This window comes from Dermacentor albipictus, chromosome 9, assembly GCF_038994185.2.
Source record: "Dermacentor albipictus isolate Rhodes 1998 colony chromosome 9, USDA_Dalb.pri_finalv2, whole genome shotgun sequence".
Taxonomy (NCBI): Eukaryota; Metazoa; Arthropoda; class Arachnida; order Ixodida; family Ixodidae; genus Dermacentor; species Dermacentor albipictus.
Window position 1 is genome coordinate 93,253,433 of NC_091829.1, and position 18,673 is coordinate 93,272,105.

Genomic DNA, 18,673 nt, shown 5'->3' on the forward strand with positions numbered 1-18,673 from the left:
TCTGTATTAACAATGTATGAGATGCTGACGTGAAACCATGGTCGACCAAGCACGTTAGGCCAATTCTGTCTGCTATGACGCCACCAATGCAGCTCAATTTCGACACCGGCTGGTGAGACTTGAGCCGTAGTTTCTCACTCATCACTGGGACTCACTCATTACCAATCATTTGCGTATGACGCTGATCTCTATTACTTGTCAATAAATACTCACAGACGAGTGCTCTGAATAACAATGTGGTTTTCGTGCTATTTCGCCGATGCAGACGCCGTCGAGCACATCCGTCGACGATGACCAGGGGGCGCTGATGCATGCCGCAGCGGCCCTGTACGCCAGCTGCATGAGGCCTGGCAACAACAGCGGCGACTGCCTGGTCCAGCCACAGGCACTGTACCGTGCGCTCTGCGCTGAGGGTGCCCGAACGCTGCTTATACTCAGGGACGCCCAGGGTACGAGGCCATTTACATTTATGCAGCTTGAGAGTACGGTTACGTCTTACGATGTTACCCTGTTTAAATATTAGCGAAGCACGGTTCTCGTATTACTAACACCATGATCACATAATGCACTTTCTTTGTTATTGTGCCTCGTAGTTGTCGTCGACAAGTCAAAAACGCATAAAACTAGTTCAATAATGTGAAGTGGGAGGTTGTAGGAAGGCACATTTTTTCTTCAAAGACAGTGAAGGGCATGTGATGGAGAGTTTCTACTGGCGCGTTAAAGGGACAGGAGATGTCCACGTGAGGATGACCACTGCAACCTCAGGTTCGATAAGTGTGTGCCATGATTCTTAGTCGTCAGTATTGCGACAAGGCGTTGCTCACATATGCCTGTACCGTTACCAGTAGTTTTCAAGACTAAGCTTTTATACTTTTACCGGACGGCTTCGTTATTTGCGCATTGAGATTATATTCAGTTCTCTTTCAGTGTACTTAACGGAAGCGCAGTCGTAGTCATAATGTCCTCCGTGGAAAGACACTCGAGTTAGCAATCTTGAACTTAATAATTTTTCACTTAAGGTAGCGAATGTCGGCATAATCAATGCTGTACCGTCGGCATAGTCACATGTGCGTCGTGGATGTCAACAGGTTTATTGAGCGTTGAAATCAGAGTACCCATGTATTGCTTAGTGCCTGTGTGCGGGCGTTGAAAGATCAGTATGTCTATTTGCTTTTTCCTTAGGCGCAAAAGTTCAATTCCAACCACTGTGGTCACGTGTTCTTTGCAGAGATCGTGCATGAGTGGGAGTCCAGTGGGCGTGACCGGACTCTAAGCAGCCCTGAGCTTTCACCAGTTGGGCCGAATGGCTCGGCATCCACAGGTCAGAGCCCTTCCTAGGTTTGACGTCACTTTCGCAGGAACAAGGGCTGATGCCCAAAACAAAGCGTCTCCTTTTTTCTTTTCCGTTACACCGCAAGCCCCTTGATGCCTACCAGTGGAGAACGACAAACCTGCTTTGCCTTTAAACGAAACTCCAGAAATATTTCTTGCGGTATAATGTCCCCGAATTATGGCTTATTGATGCGGCGGCGAGAAGCTGAATACCAGACGGGGGTTTTATAATTTTATTTGTCAAATAATCACGGTAAAAAGGTCTCTATATAAGATATATGTTGAATCTTTTTTGCGGTCGTTTTACAGAATTGGCCCATTTTGCTAAAGCACAAACGTTTACCCTATTCACCTCCAGAAGTTAGACTAAATATGGACCTCGGCTTGTGGTGTAGAATAGCTTTCTTTATTTTTTTATGACAGCATTTCTTTATGACGACGTATTTTTTAGGCGTTCAGGCTTCACGTGTTCATTTGTCATTACTCCTTCCGTAATAGATTGTGTTAATACACTCAGGCATTGTACTTTCGTTCAGGTGCGCCTTCAGCCTTCATAAAGTATAATGTATGTCTTTGTAGTGGCTCCCTGCCATCACTTCTCTCGCTTTCCCTTAAAACACACGTGTTGAGAGTATTCTGCCGATGCAGAAAAACATAAGCGCATAGTAAAAGTACCTATGCTTCTGGCGTTGTGAATGAAGAACAGTGGCGAAACAACGGCAGTCTTAGCCTGGAGGAAAGTCACTACAAATGCACGTGCCTCCTGAAGAGAGAGCATGCAGACGAAAACGATGCTTCCAAGCTCATGCTTCCTTTATTAGGCCTGTGTTGGTCACTTTAAACCTTCGCATTTCGGCAAACCCTTTCTTTCGTTCAGATGTGAAACTGTCTGTAGTGGAGTGTAACGCAGGGTTAAGAAAGCTGCTATACAAATGTTTTATTATTTGTCCGTTGAGTTCGTGCTGGCAATAGCATAATGCGGGCAACAGTTAGCCAGTGAAGTCGTCAGAATACAACACCTAATTGACATCAGAAGCCCAATATACTGAAGTTAAAATTTATTTAATTGCCACGCAATATTCTTCATATGGCACACAAGTTCACTATGTAATGCCGAAATGCACAGGCGGACGCCATTTGTTCCACATGGAGCACGCAGGAAAGCGCAAGCAGCTTTTGCTCATGTTATGTGCAGCCTTGTATCAAGAGTCAACCGTACACTGCTAGCTTTGATGTGGTTGCGCAAACATTTCGTGCCGGTGGGTGGGTTGTTCGCAGAGATCAACAACAACCCGCCAGATTTGGGGTCAAAGGCCCAGACGCCAGTGCCCGCTTCAAAGCCATGGCAGCGGATCGTACCGCTCGACCGCACAGCGTCAGCCGACAGCGAGCGTCGTACGCAACCGGGGTCCGAGGAAGATGAAGTTGCGCAAGACAGCGACGATGGCGGCCGTAGTGCTGACAAGGACGGGAAACGCGACGACCGCGTATGGATCGCTTGGTCTTCAAGGCGAGTGACGTAACCTTGCTGACTTCGATGAATGTGATAGGAAGTGATTTTTAGCAGCCTCTTTCGGCTGAACAGAATTCCTGAATCGCTTGTGGCAGAACGTATCTTCATTGCCCAAGGTGGATTACTCGAGAGGCAGATATGGATGGCACAAGAAGCCGCTGTACGTACATTGTCGATCAGCAAGATTTTATTGATCACCTTTTTATCTAATTAATATCTGCAAGATACGTCCACTTGGGATGAATTTGGAGCTATTAAAACTTTTGTGTTTGTGCGCCAGGCGAAATTCAGTGTCGTTGGAGGTAACTTCTGAGAAAAAAAAAAAAGCACACTTTAAAGCAGCACCTCACTTTGACGTTTCTTACGTTTCAGCATTTCAACTTTCTTAGCTTAGTAGACAGTCGGTCCCTGCACTGCCTAAACTTCCTGTTCTTCGCCCTCATTTACTTCTCTAGAGAACGTCTGCTTTCTTTAGCTTTATCACTTGAGAACAATATATTTAAACGGTGACTTGATGCCTATTTGTAGAAGTAGGTATGGGTTAAGGGAGGTCAGTTTAGGTGCGGCTCACCATGGAAGATTCTCATGCGACGCTCCGCAGTCCAAAATCAGGAGAGAACTCCAGCGCGGAAGCTCCTGCGCAAACGTATGGGAACAGTGAAGTCGCATTGGTCTGCAAACACTGAATCAAATTTGATGAGGTTTAATGAAATAGAAAAAACGTTATGCTCTAGTAATTGTAAGAAACAGACTATTATTTATGCCGCGAATTGCTTCTCTGGAGTTCATAAATCTTGCAAAATAATAAAAAGAAGTCTCGTAGCAAGTTTTCAACTTGTACCTCAGTAATGAGAATCGTTTTTACATATCTGTAAATCGGGCCCTTTCCACTGTACAAATTAGACAAAATTTACGTCATAGAGACTGTTCTCCAATATATCTTAAAGTGGCGAATAGGACTTTTGTGAAACGCTCGTAGGTACACATACATAAACTCGTACATGGGATTTGTAATCGTTATATGCCTTTGACAGATGCTGATGACAAGTGCCACATCTGCTTCCGATGTAGAGCTACACATCGATAAATTTTATGAGTCAGTTTTCCTGCAATACCTAATAATTGTTAGCTATTTACGTAACAGACCTAAATTTTAGATAAAGATTCTGCTCGGTACAGTGGACAATTTCATTTTCGCTCTCAAATTGCAGCAAATTTGATTAAAATCAATCCAGCAGTTCTAACAGGAAAGCATTGCCGCGTATTACATGTATCTGAATAGGAAATTCAGAATCGGCTTCAGCTAAACATTCTTCTCCAGTGTCTCTTCAGTACTGGTCCCTGGACTTATCCTGTCTTCGAAGTATGTCTCAGTAGTCATGTGAAACAGCGCTGCGGGTACGCAGCACTCGTGTAATAACGGGTGCTATTTATTCGTTTAGATAACCTCGGGCAATACTTTATTAGCTCTAAAGCTGTGCTTTGAGCATTACGCCTAGAGTCAGCTTTTCTTTCAGTGGAATGTCACGCAGCTCTGCCGTTCGCGAAATGTATTGAGTCTTGATGGTTCTCCCAGAACTCGCCTTAATATTTTGGCCATACCAGTTGACCATTACGATAGGGTGAAATGGGGATAATCTATTTCTTGCCATCACAGTAGGAATAGTAATGACAGCGCCATCATCAGTATGTTGCGCCTAAGGCACATGCGTTGGCACACAGGTAGAATTTCGTATTCTTAAATAACTTCAGAGAAAGATATACGACGCAATGAACTCACAGTGACGTATTCACTTGAGACCCTATAAAACGAACCTTTTCCACTGTAAAGGGTAATTTTTTACTTGTAATTTTTAAATATGGTTGTGATTTCTTGTCCTGACATCTGTTTATTCTCTGTGCTTATAAAAGATACTTGGTTATTTTTGAGGGAACGGGAATTGTACTTTCGTTTCTTCTTGCCATGCTTATTATCTCTATATAGATGACACGAGAGAATTTTGGTACTACTTTTCTACGATGTGATGTAAAATGGTCGTCTATTTGTACTTGTAATCATAGAACATGATGGTTTTAGATCTATACCAATTCTAGGGAGAGTCTGTATCGACAAGTGGCGCCGCCGTTGTTTAGAGTTTTTCTAAAGCAGCTGCAGCAAATTTTCAACATCATCGATCACAATAAAATGCAACTGTCACAGCATGTGTTGAAACGGAAGATGATGAAGAACTAAATGTTCTCGCGACATTTCGTCGTTCCGACCATGAGAACGTCGGAGAAGGCAGCACGTGAAAATGGTCTTGTCATCTTTCTTCAACTATTCCATTCAAACACTAGCCATGCTCAAATGGAATCAACATCATCACCAACTAGCCTCGACGTACCTTAGTTTTCAGCTGAGAGTCGAAAATGTTTTCTTTGGCCAGAATTATTTCATTGAGCGCAAGCATCGAGGGCCTTCTCACCAGTTTTTTTTAGAGCAAGCTTGCTTCTGAAGAATGACTAAGCAGCATGCATGAATAGAAGTGGCTGGCTAGAGTTCATGAACGTCTGTCCCTCGAAACACTGAACATAGAATGAAGGAAGGGGTCAAGAAAGTTGGCGAACAAGTGAACGGCAATCGAAAGGGTAACTAGACGATCAGGAGTCCCGAAAAGAAAGTGAGAAAAAATTACCGACGATTACGTTACTTCCTAATGCGAAATTTGAGCGCAGCAAATAAGCTGTTTCACCTTTTCGATAGATTGAGGCAAAGAAATCGAGCAACACATGTATGCGCTATCACAGAATTTTTTTTTTTATTTTTCACACGTATTCCTTTAACAAAGACTCCATTAACAGTTCTTGAAAGTCATGAAGGAAGCTTTGTGGTCGGAGAAATAGACTGATATATGTTCGACTTGGTACACCAATGCTTGATTCTCAAAGACGAGATCTATACAAGTGCCTCGCGAGGTTGTCACAGCCGTGGGACGCGTTACGAGCGAGAGGAACGGGATGTTCTCCCGCATAAGTGTTAGGAAATTGCTGTTTGTCTTTATGTCAACATTAAAGTCCCCCACTACTAACATCGGTGTGGATCGATGGACGGTTAATGCGAGTTGCAGGAAGTGCACGACGTCTTTCGTGAGTGCGGTAGCGGACTCACGAAAGCGGTATCAGTCGGTCGCTGCTAGCGCTGGGGGGATGAAAGGGGGGCGGAGCTGGTTATGAGGCCGACGACAACGCGAAACCCAGGAACGGACGCCAAAGAGCCATTTGTGTAGCCAGCCCTCCTCCACAGTCTCTCCTCCTCCCTTCCATCATCCTCCCTCGCCCGGAGAGCCGACAGCGCGCATGCGCGGCGGCGGCGCAGCGGCGCATGCGCGGCGGCGGAGCGCGGCGGCGGAGGCGAGCTGGTTACGAGGCCGACGCCGACGACGACGACGCCGACGACGACGCGAAACCCAGGAACGGACGCCAAAGAGCTGCGCTCTAAAACAGATGGTAAACTCGATGCAAAGGATTGAAACAAAAAAGACCATGGAGCTATATTTACAAAAACGGCACGAGGGAAATCAATGAGAAAATCTGCATTACAACGCTCAATATTTGAAGCTGGAGCTGGCGGCCTCAGGACAAAAGCGTACCGCAGCAAATAGGCACCGCTTCATGAAGTATGCGTCTGTTGAAAAAAAAGAAAGAAAATGCTGAGACGGTTTGGCCCGTTGTAATAAAATTCCAGTTTATTCGCCTAAGGTGTATCCTTTCATAAGCGGTGGGATTCAAAGAGGAAGACAGGATGACCTGGTCAACGGTCGCAATAAGTAAGGTACGATTTCTGTATTGGTGTAAAAAGAAACGGGAAAAAAATTAATACCATCGGATTCAATGCATTTTTAGGGAATGGTTCAGTATAGTGATAAGGGTTTTAAATAGCAAAATTGCGATGCTGATTAACATGGCATTAGGCTAGATAGCAATAGATACAGTATAACCTGATTAAATCAAGCAGGTTAGGTGACTGACCCCATTCACTCTCAAAGGAGATTGCGATAAACAGCATCATCACCATCCCCAGATACATCTCGGGTGACGAATTTGTTTGGGTTCCTCTTAGCCGAGCAGCATGTTAAGGTTTCAGTAGAGAATAAAGTTTGAACATCTATAATACCCTTTGCAACAGTTCTTGAAAGCAGTGCACCAAGAAATCGTGACAACTACGACTGGCACAATATTGCACACAGTGACGTGATCCGTGTTGTAAACACCCCTCGCATGCATGATCGCTTCAAGGAAAATGAAAAATTAAACCATACCATATGAACGAAATGGCCTAGCCAAAAGGCCAAAAGGCTAGCCAAGCCGAGCTGTGAAGGAAATGGAATAGCGTTTTAGAATTCCGTTGCAAGAAAGTGTAGAGGCGTGCAACTCAGGCAAGTCACGTTTGAAGAGCGGTAGTGGGAGGCGGTTTATAACCGAAGAAAAGAGCACTGGATATTTACCTAAGACACGGAAACTACGCACCGTCGCCCACAATATAAAAGCCAGAGCTCAATAGTGAAGGCACCGAAACTTATGTGCTGCACGTGAGAGGCCCAAGAACAACGAGAGCGGCTTAGAAATGCCACATTGCAGGAACATGAAGGCGATCCAACAGCACAAACTAATCTAAAACGTTAGAATGTTGAAACTCAAAGCGTAACTTCATGGTTGTCTATGCTTTGCATTGGAAGCTACAAATTTTTAACGAAAGGTGACTTCAGTCGTAAAGAACTCACTTTCACGTATATTTCATTTCACTTTTCAATATAGACTGTTTCGCAGTATGCAAACAGTGGCCTTGGCAAGCTTCCTGTTTTTCTCGCGGAAACGGAGCGGACAAAAATGACATAACGGCCGACCGCAGAAGTGCCGCCAACAGAGGCCCCAAGATTTTGCATCCATCACTGCGCAGCAAGACCCGGCTAACTGCATTGTGGCCCGCCTCAGAGCAACAACAAATATGACGACCGTTACCGAGGCACCCTATAACACCCTAGAGTTGAATGCGCAACTTGAAATATGTGCACTGGTTTCCGTTAATATAGCCCTCTTTCTCCCTTGCTATCTCTTTAAGGTGGTGGGCCGCACACAGACAAAAAAGAAGTCTTTAACACGAAAGCCAGGATTTAAACAATCGTTTTTCCTGAATAAGCATCCCTTATTTAGTAACATCTGCTGCCGGCCTAGTTGGTACATCGGATTTTAGAAGTTATTTTAGCCGCGAAAAATAAGGCACGGGATACAGAACAAAAGACAACGAACAGGCGCACACTCGCGATGGATTTTTATCCTCCCCGATGCTTCAGTTATATAACCTCGGGCATGCGAACAGGAACATACACAGGTGAAAACATGAGATAGAAACCAAACCTAATCATGTCCTATTAGCCATATCATGGCTGATATCATGGCTGATATCAGCTATATCATGGCTGATAGGATATGCTTATGTTTGGTTTCTATCTCATGGTTTGGTTTGTATCTCATAGCCTATCAGCCATGATATGGCTGATAGGATATATTTAAGGTTTGATTTCTATCTGATGTGACCTCACCTGTCTACGTTTCCATTCGCACGCGCGAAGGTATATAAGTGAAGCATGGGGGAAAATAAAAATGAATCGCGTGTGTGCGCCTGTCCGATGTCTTTTGTTCTGCTGTCCGTTACTTACTTATTGCGCCTAAAGCCGTTTCTAAATTCCTTTATTCAGCTCATTCAACATTGTAAAGTGCACAAAATGAGTCATTTTGTTTTTTTCTACAGTTAATTTTTTTGAAGCTAAACATTTCAACAGAATTGCCTGTCTGGTTGGGAAATTGATTAGGACTTGAGACTGACTTCAACCAAATAACTGAATTTTATTAGCCCGACGTTTCGGAGCCCCCGAAGAACCCCCTGAAGAAGGAGCCGAATGGGCTCCGATACCTCGGGCTAATAAAATTCAGTTATTTGGTTGGAGTCAGTCTCAAGTCTTAGCTAATTTTCTTTAATAAAATTTGGTAAAAGTGTTGGTCGTGCCTGCAGTTGACTAATGAATTGAGTAAAGCTTTGGCGTTAATGTAGCTAAGCGGCGGGCCTGCGCAATGTACTAGGATAAATGTGATGCCATGAATTTTGACAAAGTAATGTTCGAAAAATTATTCAAAATTAGAAAAAAATACTAGTTTCGTGAAAATTTATTTGCTAGATGAGCTGTAAATGCAAAAAAACATTTCATAAAATTATTTTTCTTCCAATTAATTGCACGTATATCTATTCGAGGAATAAGTGCACAAAATTTCATATGAATATGTTCATTAAAAATAAAGTTAACAAAGCTCGTGCAACATGAGGTGGAGCAAAATGTTGCTTTAAGAAAAACGTACACAAATCTTCAAACCATGTGAAAGATGTCAAACACTACACATAGAGGCGTAATATGCAGGAGCAGCTTCCTTATTTATTTATTTGTTTAATTATTTATTGCTTCCTTTCTTTCTATCTTTATTGACTTATTTAAGACAATACAGAATTCACAGTTTCATAGTTGGAACCCCAATGAGGTGCATTAGAGTCTCGTTTTGTTCGTGTGGCTGCTCGGCGAAAACATAAAATGAGAAAAGGTGTTTTGAATTATCTTTACGTAAAGAAGTAGTGCTGATTTCCGGCTTCGCAATGCGAGGGGACAGGTTGGAAAAATCACTATAAGTCCCAAACTAATGATGATAGCAACATAATTTTTGCAACATGTTGCTGAATGTGTGGGCATACATAAAGCGTTAACCAGAAAAAAAAAACTAGTTTGTGAAAGAAATTTCACTTTGAATGTGGCCTACCACCTTAAATCCCACTTCTCTTGATTTTAAAGCGCTGAGTAGCGAACTGCACTTGTTCTGTTTAACGTCCCTACCTTTCCTTTGTTTGTCTCCCGCAAGAGTCACACAAACGTAGTGGGTTTCGTGGAGTTGCTGGCTCTCTACTTACAAAGCGTTTAACCTCGCTACTAGGTGAGCTGTAGTGGTGAAAACAATGCACCAGCGCGCGGAGTCCTGACACCAGAGACGCACGCATTAAGCGCTGAATTCTGCTGACTCGCTGCTCTTCGTTGGCTCGTGTTACAGACGGGTCCCATCGGCCGAAGGCAGCGCCGAGGAAGACGGCGTCGAGCTGACGCTGTGCGGCGGCGACGAGACCTCGACGACCAGCGGCCGCGGCAGCACGTGCTCGGCGACGGCGCGCGACGCCTCGCGGACCGACCCCTTCTCGGACGTCTTCAGTGACCTCTCGGACTCGGACAGGTGCGGGCTCGAACGACCTGCGTCGTGCTTGCGGTCTCGCTTAGCAACCGCTGGCGGTTTAGCTGTTGGTGGCTTAACAGGTGGGAAGAGCACCTTGCGGGATATCACGTATCCGCGAACGCGCGTGCTCCAAACGATGATTTTTAGCACGCGCTCGAACAGTCAGGCTATGTGGCCGCAGAAAAACGAAGGCGAGTCCAGGGAGGTCAATCTGATGCGAGATATTGTAGATAGGTTCGGCCTTAGAAAATTGACGTAGCTCAGCTAACAGCGTCTTATGTATCAGTGGTGTTGCGTCATAAACACCTAGCTGCATCGACGCGGGGAAATTTTGATGACGAAAGAGGTAGTACTTACGCATACTTCGCAGAGCCACACCAAATACAAAAGGCTGAATCGCACTGTTGGATTGTTTTTTGCGAGGTATCCCTATCTCTGATTGATAGCTCGGCCGGGACAATGGCGGGTATCAATTAGGAAGCTGACCTTTGGTTTAGGATTAATAGTCATGCGGAGATTACGTTATCTTTGAGAGTGGTGGCTGCGCACATCACTCAGAGCTGAAGGCTCGGCCTGGACTTATGCAGTTTAACAGAACCTATAATCTACCACAAATAACAAAACATAACTGCATTAAGGCGTGTCTAGCAGCGCTATTGCCACGAGTGTAAGTTTCCATTTCCCGAGTGTGCAAATGCAACTCTGGTGCTCCATTTTATGTGATATACTATTGACACTGTACTGGTGCAGAGCAGGCTGCCCAATTTTCTGTGCCTCACCGCCGGTGAACTTTATTTAGCAATATACTGATGGCAATGAAAATTGCGGTGTCCGAATTCACACAACTCACATACGAACAAATTTTCGCGTTAGAAAACTTGAATTGTGCAAGCGTATCCATCATATGAGAAAAAGAAAATACGCCGTAATAGCGGCCTCGTTATCACATCTACCACAGCAGACTGGTAGGTTGCGGTTGCCGGGCGGTACGACAGTAGTGCTAACGAATTTCCAATATTTTTGGCGCAGCAAAAAAAGGTGGCCTAAGTCGACCCACAACGGCAAAGTTGGCGCGAAATCGACACGGCTGTGCGAAAATTCTTACATAGGGACAGTCCACTCTCAAGTGCAAGATGCCTTACAAAGCGGGGCTACTGAAAATGTGGGTCAAGCTTAGTTATTAGAGTACCGAGCTTCGAGAAAATACAAACCTAGCCCTGTCCAGCAGGAATTAACTGCGCGCGCGCATGAGTGGTAACGGGCTCTGCAATGAAGCGAGGTCGGGACTCGTTACAAAGAAATATAACGAGTCAACGTTGAATCAGGGAGCGATGCGGCGACCGCGGGCTCTCAACGTCGCAAACACTGCTGCACCGACGCGCTCCCATCTGTACAATTGGAGGCGGCTCATAGTGGTCGCGTCATTACCTGTGAGATGTATGAATCTATAGACCGTTACCTGAGAGCACGAACCAAGCAGGCAAGCAGGTACGCACTAAAACACAGGTAATCAAAACGATATGGAAGAGGAACGAAGCCACGAAGAAGCATAGAGCGCTATGGAGGCTAATCAAATATGAAATAGCACGAAGTGCATGGAAATGGACTATTGATCCAGGGCTTACGTGGGCTTAAGATCTTCAAAACAGACGGGACTAGAGCGCTGCTGGAAGGGGAACGCTGGGTGCCGATCCAAGAAAGACGAGCAATAGAAGGAAAATTGGACTGGGTGTTGTTCGACCTGTGGGCGGCTCAGGGCAGCACGTGCTTCAAATTAGCATCTCGGAATTTGAACGAAAACAGAGGGACGGCTAGGTTAGTTTTGTGCAGTCGGCCGCAACAGTTTACGGACAACGTGAGCGCATGCCAAACGGCCTCTATGTGACAGTTGCTCCGCGTCAGCAGCTGTCAAAAGCAGCTCTAGGCATGGAATGTGTCCTTTTGTTGTTCACCACAGTGTCAGTTTTACTGTTCGACGCAAGCTTCCCTAGTTTTCTCTTTCTTACACAGTGTGCGCTTCGATGAACTGACGTCAGACTGATGACATACGTGCTTCTTTATCGTGAGCAGTGTCATTATAACTCATATTGCTGATGCCAGTAACGTGGTGCTGGAATGATATCATTGCGTGCAACTGGGTAGCGCGCTTCGCGTGAGAACGAGGAAGTAGGGAGACGTCGTGAATAGAGAGATAATATACGCACCACCTAAAAAGAAGAGGTCCCATTTCCGGCCTTACGACGTTCTCGCCGGCCGGTGACTTACCGCTAGGTGACGCGGAAAGGCAATTTGGCACGGGCTTGCGTGGTCCTTTATGTTTTGCGGTCTATTGTACCTTTGTAGAAAATATGCTCACTCGCGGAGGATAAGGGAACCTAGAAACTAACTAGCAAATATTACGCTAGTTGAGCGTACAATGACAGAGAAATCGATGTCATACAGAAGCTAAAGGATGGGTGCCTTTAAATGAGGACATACTTAGGGGGCTCTCGACTATGTTTTGATTTCAACGAAACGCTTATATGAAATTTTCGCAGTATATTGATGGCGCAAGGAGAGGAGGACATGCAATAAAGCGGCGTTTTAATTTTTGAAGTGCCAACAAACAAAACATTACAGCAATGGGGAGTTTTTGTTTATCATCTTGGCTTTCTTTAATGTTTTCCCATCGTGTTCATAGGTACTGTGGCCTTTCTGTGATAAACCTCTAGTAGATAGGCAGCGCCCACGTTGTACATCTTCGTGTGGTCTTGCATCTATGGCGCTGTATTTTCGAAATGCTAAGATATAAAATATCTCGTTTCTCGGTAATTATCATGCAGAGCTACTTCAAATGGCAGTCGACCGGTTTGCTTTGTCCGACCACGATCGGACAAAGCAGCACTCTAGTTGTATGCTGTTTTATATCCGAAACCTCTGCGCCACGTATGAACGAAGTCGGTAATCTGCAATGGGTCAAGGATGTTATCCTTGGCACGGACACGCACGCCTGTGTATGTTGAAGAGGCAAGGATATCGTGCGGACTGCGCGGAATGCACGAAAAAAACAGCATCTACGAAACCCAGCGCCAAGCACGTCTTTGCGGCGTAGTTACCAAGGCAAATTGCGCGCATGAAAATGTTGGCACGGCAACTGGCCTAGTTCTGTAGTGATTTATAGGACCCTCTTAATTCGTCGTCAGATCCGCGACTGCATTCCTATTTTCTTTCCCTAAGCGTCCATAAATCCTACGAAAAGTGCTAAGTAACCAGCAAGGGCCGATCGGATTAAGCCATGGCTCAGGCAGGAAGTGGCTGGAAGATTAGGGGCGGCTTTAGTTGCCTGCAGCCACTGCACATAGCAGCACATACACATTACCGAGAATACACGCACGGTATTATGTTACGCAACCCATGGCATTAAGCCACCCGATAGCGTAAATATCTGCAATCTGGCTAAATTTCAAGCTGTAACCGTAGAAAACGGTAGCAACTTCCATTGCAGTAAGTTTGTATTCTGAACGCTTCCAAATCACAGAGCCCAAATTGAATTACAGGCGACTGTAAGCACAGGCCCTATCTCTCACTGGTTCGCACTTGGTGCTCCGATTTCGACATGTCTAGAGCAGGAAAACAGGTCAAGATTTTAGAGAATGTATACCGCCCTATCACTGGTATAAAAAAATTAAGGCAGTTTCACTAGAAAGGCGAAATGTTGAAAGAGACAACAAGGTTTGGCGTTGCAGTGAAGTTGTTCAGTCGGTGGTCTGAGAATCCATGGGGCCGACACGTTGTGATGACGCAGCATACGAGACAATTCCTTCGGCGAAGCAGACGTAGCACCAGGGTCTTTCAATGCTTTTCTGAGGGTACCGTGGCAGCTAGCTATTAAGCGTCTCACAACGCAGGCGTTGTGGGGAGCGCTGCTACCGGCGTTACAGCCTCAGTGGTGTACGAGATGAGACAGAAGGGAAACGAAGTGTTTGTAGCATTGAGTGTACCGTCCCTTCCGCTCAGCCCGCAGTATGAACCGTCGCGCTGTGCGCACGCAGCTGAACAGAACAAACACTAGTGTTTTTGCGCACAACTATCGTACGAAGAGCTCAGGTCAGAACGCTGCCCTGTCTGAGAGTGAGGGGGAGGCTGCCCTATCTGAGGGCTGCCCTGTTTGAGGGCGCGAGGGTGTCTCCCCTTGGCGGCGTCGTCTTAGCGGGCAAACGAAATATCTTTGATGACTTAAAGCAACTGACAAATGGGCCGAATGTGTTGTGAGACGTTGGTGTAAATGAAATGGCCTTGACACATAGTCATAGACTCAGCGCGCTTTTCGCGATTTAAATCGCAATTATAACTTTAATTTGGCGAAGACAGTCTCAAAAACCAGTAAGTGGCACGGCCTGGCGGTGAATTCTTGGTACTTCGGATGTAGTATATGAGATTACTGTGCGTAAGTTGCTGTTGTTAAGAACCGCATACTTATTGCCCAAATTGCAGTTTGTATATTATTGGGCTTTTGCACTTATTTATGTGCGTATTTTGAATCAAAACATTACGTAGAAACTCCACTGGAGTTGTCTAAGTATGTGCAAGCATATCCCAAAATTTCACTTGGCCCATTCTCTAATTTCAGGCTGGCCTACCCCAAAATTTCAAGCTGGCCCTCCTGCAAATTGACGCCCACCTGCTCATTTCAAATTCTCCAAGCACAAACTTTCAGTAGGCCCGCCATGAAGCTTAAGTAGGCCCAACCACAAACATCAAGTTGGGCCACCCCCAAATTTCTATTTGGCCCACCTCCAAACTGAAGCTGGCCCACCCTCAAATTTCAAGTTGACCCACCCCCAAATTTCCATTCGGGCAACTCAAATTTAAGTTGGCCCTCTCCCAAGGCACCTCGTGATGTTTACACCTCCCTCTTACACAAACTCACAGTTCTGCCGAACTTTAAGTTTGTCCATCCCCAAATTTAACTTGTCCGACCCCTACTATGGGCTTTCCCGTGCATTTTCCTTCGCTCCCCAAATATCTCTATGGGTATGCACAGGTGTGATCATACGGATATTCACTCTGATCCTTCTTTTGCTTCAGTTGTTCCTTATCGAATATAAAGCGACCAAACATCTACGTTTACACTACTATAGCGGTTAAATATCTCAACTTCGCAAATTACGTGTTTTTTTTATGCATATAAGAGGCATTACACTTTTCGTGTGACGGACATATTTTGTTGCGGCGCTCGCCAAAGAGTGCTTACGCATTAAAAAAGTGCAAACAAGTGGAGTAATGAGTTGAGAGACAGGGCGGACCGAGCTGTTCAATTCGTCGCGGAACGCATGGGGGCTGTTTCACACGCGCGACTTTGCGAATTAGTGCCCCGAGTTCTGTGGTCTCTGTGTGATAGGAAACGCAATCGGCGAACTGTGCCGCGAACGGGTGCCAGAAGTGAAACGCTAACACAACTGCCATACTCTAGCACTTAGCCTGGCTTGTCTAAAAATGAAAGAGAAGCCTGGCGCATGCAGCCAGCAAACACAAAGCCTTCAACATAAGTTTGTGTTACTTGGAGGGATCCCTCGCGGAAGGCGCAGATTACGACACCCCACCTATTGTAAAGATATTTGAAACTGTTCATAAATCATGAACTACAGAAACATCGGCTTGATAAACGAAATGTCGCTTTCTTACAGCTAGAGCCATACTTGCCGTCTGCCGCCCACCAAGGCCGGCGTATAATCGCTAGCACGATCACTTATAACTGTTTCCAGCATGTTGCTTGAGCACGACTACACCCTCTATGCCGACCGGAAAATTCTGATAAAAAAATTTTCCACGGCTTGTTAGGATTTACCGCTGTATAATTGCACACTCAGACCAGCAAGCTTTCCTTTGAAGTAGAAAAAAATACAGGTACCCCAAAAGATTGGTTGTCAGTCCGTTTAAGAGGAAGCGTTGTTTCGGTGGTTCTATTCTAGATATTGGGAAGGCAGAAATCTTTTTTCTCGACAACCACGGCACGAAAATTAATGAAGTTTTTTGCATTTAAAGAAAAAGTTAAATAGTAGGAACCGTTTGCAAGGAATTTTCGATCTAGGTTGTCAATTTTTCAATAAAAATTTTTCAATATCGCACATTTTCAGAAAACAAAACTACGAAGTTTGCAACTCTGTAACTCAGCAATGACTCAGAATATCCCAATTCTGTAAATTGCTATAACAGTACATCGAAAGCAGACAAAATGAATCTATTAAACAAGGCTCTTAAGTAAACCACTATTATTTGTGTAGGTCTTTTTTCAGAACTGTTGTAAACAATGTAACGAATTCACGCAACGCATACATTGAAAGACTAAGAAAGAGTGTCTGCACTCCTTTAAACCTTTATCGTCGCAGGGCTGATATGGCACGCTCCCCTCTATGGCCAATCTGTGGAGAGGATGAGACGCTCCAGCATTTTTTAAATTCTGTCACCGGTCTAAGTTCTTCAAGAAAAAAACATTTTAGAAACACAGTTAAGTCAAATTGGCATGACCTTTTTCATTCCGAACATTCTTTAACTGGGGGCCTTCTCGTTTGGACGCTGCCATAGGGATGCTTGCTCAACCGTAGAGGATTTTTACTTGCCTCAAATGATATTCTCCATAAATTGTTCGTGCGGTATATTTCATTCATCTCTTCCAGAAATGTTCAGTTCTTTATAACAATAAGTTGTCTTAATTATGGGGTTTTGCGCACCAAAACCACTTTCTGATTATGGGGCACGCCGTAGTGAAGGACTCCGGTAATTTCGACCACCTGGGGTTCTTTAACGTGCTCCTAAATCTAAGCACACGGGTGTTTTCGCCCCCATCGAAATGCGGCCGCCGTGGCCGGGATTCGATCCCGCGACCTCGTGCTCAGCAGCCCAGCACCATAGCCACTGAGCAACCACGGCGGGTAATAAGTTTTCTTCGTTCCTAACACTACCCGTATGTTGGGAAGCAAGCCCAGTGGGTAGATGCCATCAGTGACGGAAAACGAAACGAAACGAAATGCTGTCGTGTCTTTTGCCTTTCCCGCAGTGAAATGGAGGAGGAAGAGGAGGAGACGGAGGAAGAAGGCCTGCAGCGTTTCCTGCGCGCCGTGGCCTCTCGGCGGCGCGAGCGGTCCCGTGCGCTCGCCTCGTGGAGCCTGGCGCCCAGGCACGTGGGACCCGAGCACCGCCTCCTCGGATGCGCCACGTTCATCAAGAACTACAGGTGCGAACACGTGGCCTCCGGCAGAACAAAGATAATAATAATAACATATGGGGTTTTACGTGCCAAAACCACTCTCTGATTATGGGGCACGCCGTAGTGGGGGACTCCGGAAATTTTGGCCACCTGGGGTTCTTTAACGTGCACCTAAATCTAAGTACACGGGTGTTTTCGCATTTCGGCCCCACCGAAATGCGGCCGCCGTGGCCGGCATTCGATCCCACGACCTCGTGCTCAGCAGCCTAACACCATAGCCACTGAGCAAACCACTGCGGGCCGGCAGAAAAAGAGGGGCCAGAAGAGGGTAGGGGGGGGGGGGGGGACGAGAGCGCACCCTAACCATTTCCGGCCGACTGATTCTCGAAATATTTCTAAGGCTTTCGAAAACATATCTGACGCTGAAAAAAAGGTGGTAGGGATGCTAATCTTAGAATTCTGACTTTCAGGAACGCCTAAATAACGAAACATGGCCATTTCGTGCCACATATGAACGTGGTTCTTTCTGATTTTTCGCAAATATCGACGCGCTGCAAGAAGCTGGAGTTTCGCACCTGTGTGGTATCTCTAGAGCATGCCACCTGAGGCATGTTACTTGTCATGCGCGGTACGAAATTCGTCTTCAAATAATTTTTTGCCATACTTCACACCTTTATGATTATGAACTAAGAAGTTCTAAGGAGCATGCTCTTCCTCTAGTGCCTTCCTTTGTTGGCAATTCATGAGAAATGCATTAGATTTTTTTTAAAAGTGCAATGTTCTTTTTAAAATTTTTCCTGCTATTTATACTCATTAATTTCAATGAAACATAAATTTCTTAGGTTATGGATAAAATTCGCACCAGAAGAGGTTAACCGCTTAGTTGAGGGAAGTTTGGGTTGTGCTGTACTAATGCTGCTGTACCTTTCTACAATACAGGGGGGAAAACACGTCTTTTCGCCGTTTGATGTGACATGCTTCTTCACCCTGATATTCTAGAACGCTCCACGAATAAACAATGCACTTCGACTCGACAACGGCGATGGTGATGACGACGATGCTTATTGGAACTCTCTTTGAAACGTGACGGAGACAAATAATCAAATAGTGTGCTAGGTGACTGTTCACATTCACTACAGGAAGCAGTTGGAAGCGCCATCTCTCGACATAAATGACGGCTACTCTTCACTGACACGCCATCGAAATTCTTGGGAACTGAAGCTTCTTCTTCAGTCGAGATTCGTCTGCGAATACCGGGCTTTTCCATTCCGCATTCGTAGAATACCCCGCGACCACGCACAATCGATGCTAATGGGGGTATACCTGTCGGGGTGTCCAAA

At 45.3% G+C, this 18,673-nt stretch overlaps 1 protein-coding gene across 1 annotated transcript in view; it reads left to right on the top strand.

Annotated features, from left to right (window-relative positions):
- The first annotated feature begins 259 nt into the window (after positions 1-259).
- LOC135914634 (uncharacterized) overlaps positions 260-18,673 on the top strand; it is a 77,999-nt gene continuing 59,585 nt past the window's right edge. Inside the window, exons 1-5 of the mRNA XM_065447569.2 lie at positions 260-449; positions 1,229-1,321; positions 2,611-2,842; positions 9,971-10,147; positions 17,184-17,360. Coding sequence (XP_065303641.2) covers positions 260-449; positions 1,229-1,321; positions 2,611-2,842; positions 9,971-10,147; positions 17,184-17,360 — 869 coding nt within the window. The remainder of the gene's footprint in view (positions 450-1,228; positions 1,322-2,610; positions 2,843-9,970; positions 10,148-17,183; positions 17,361-18,673) is intronic.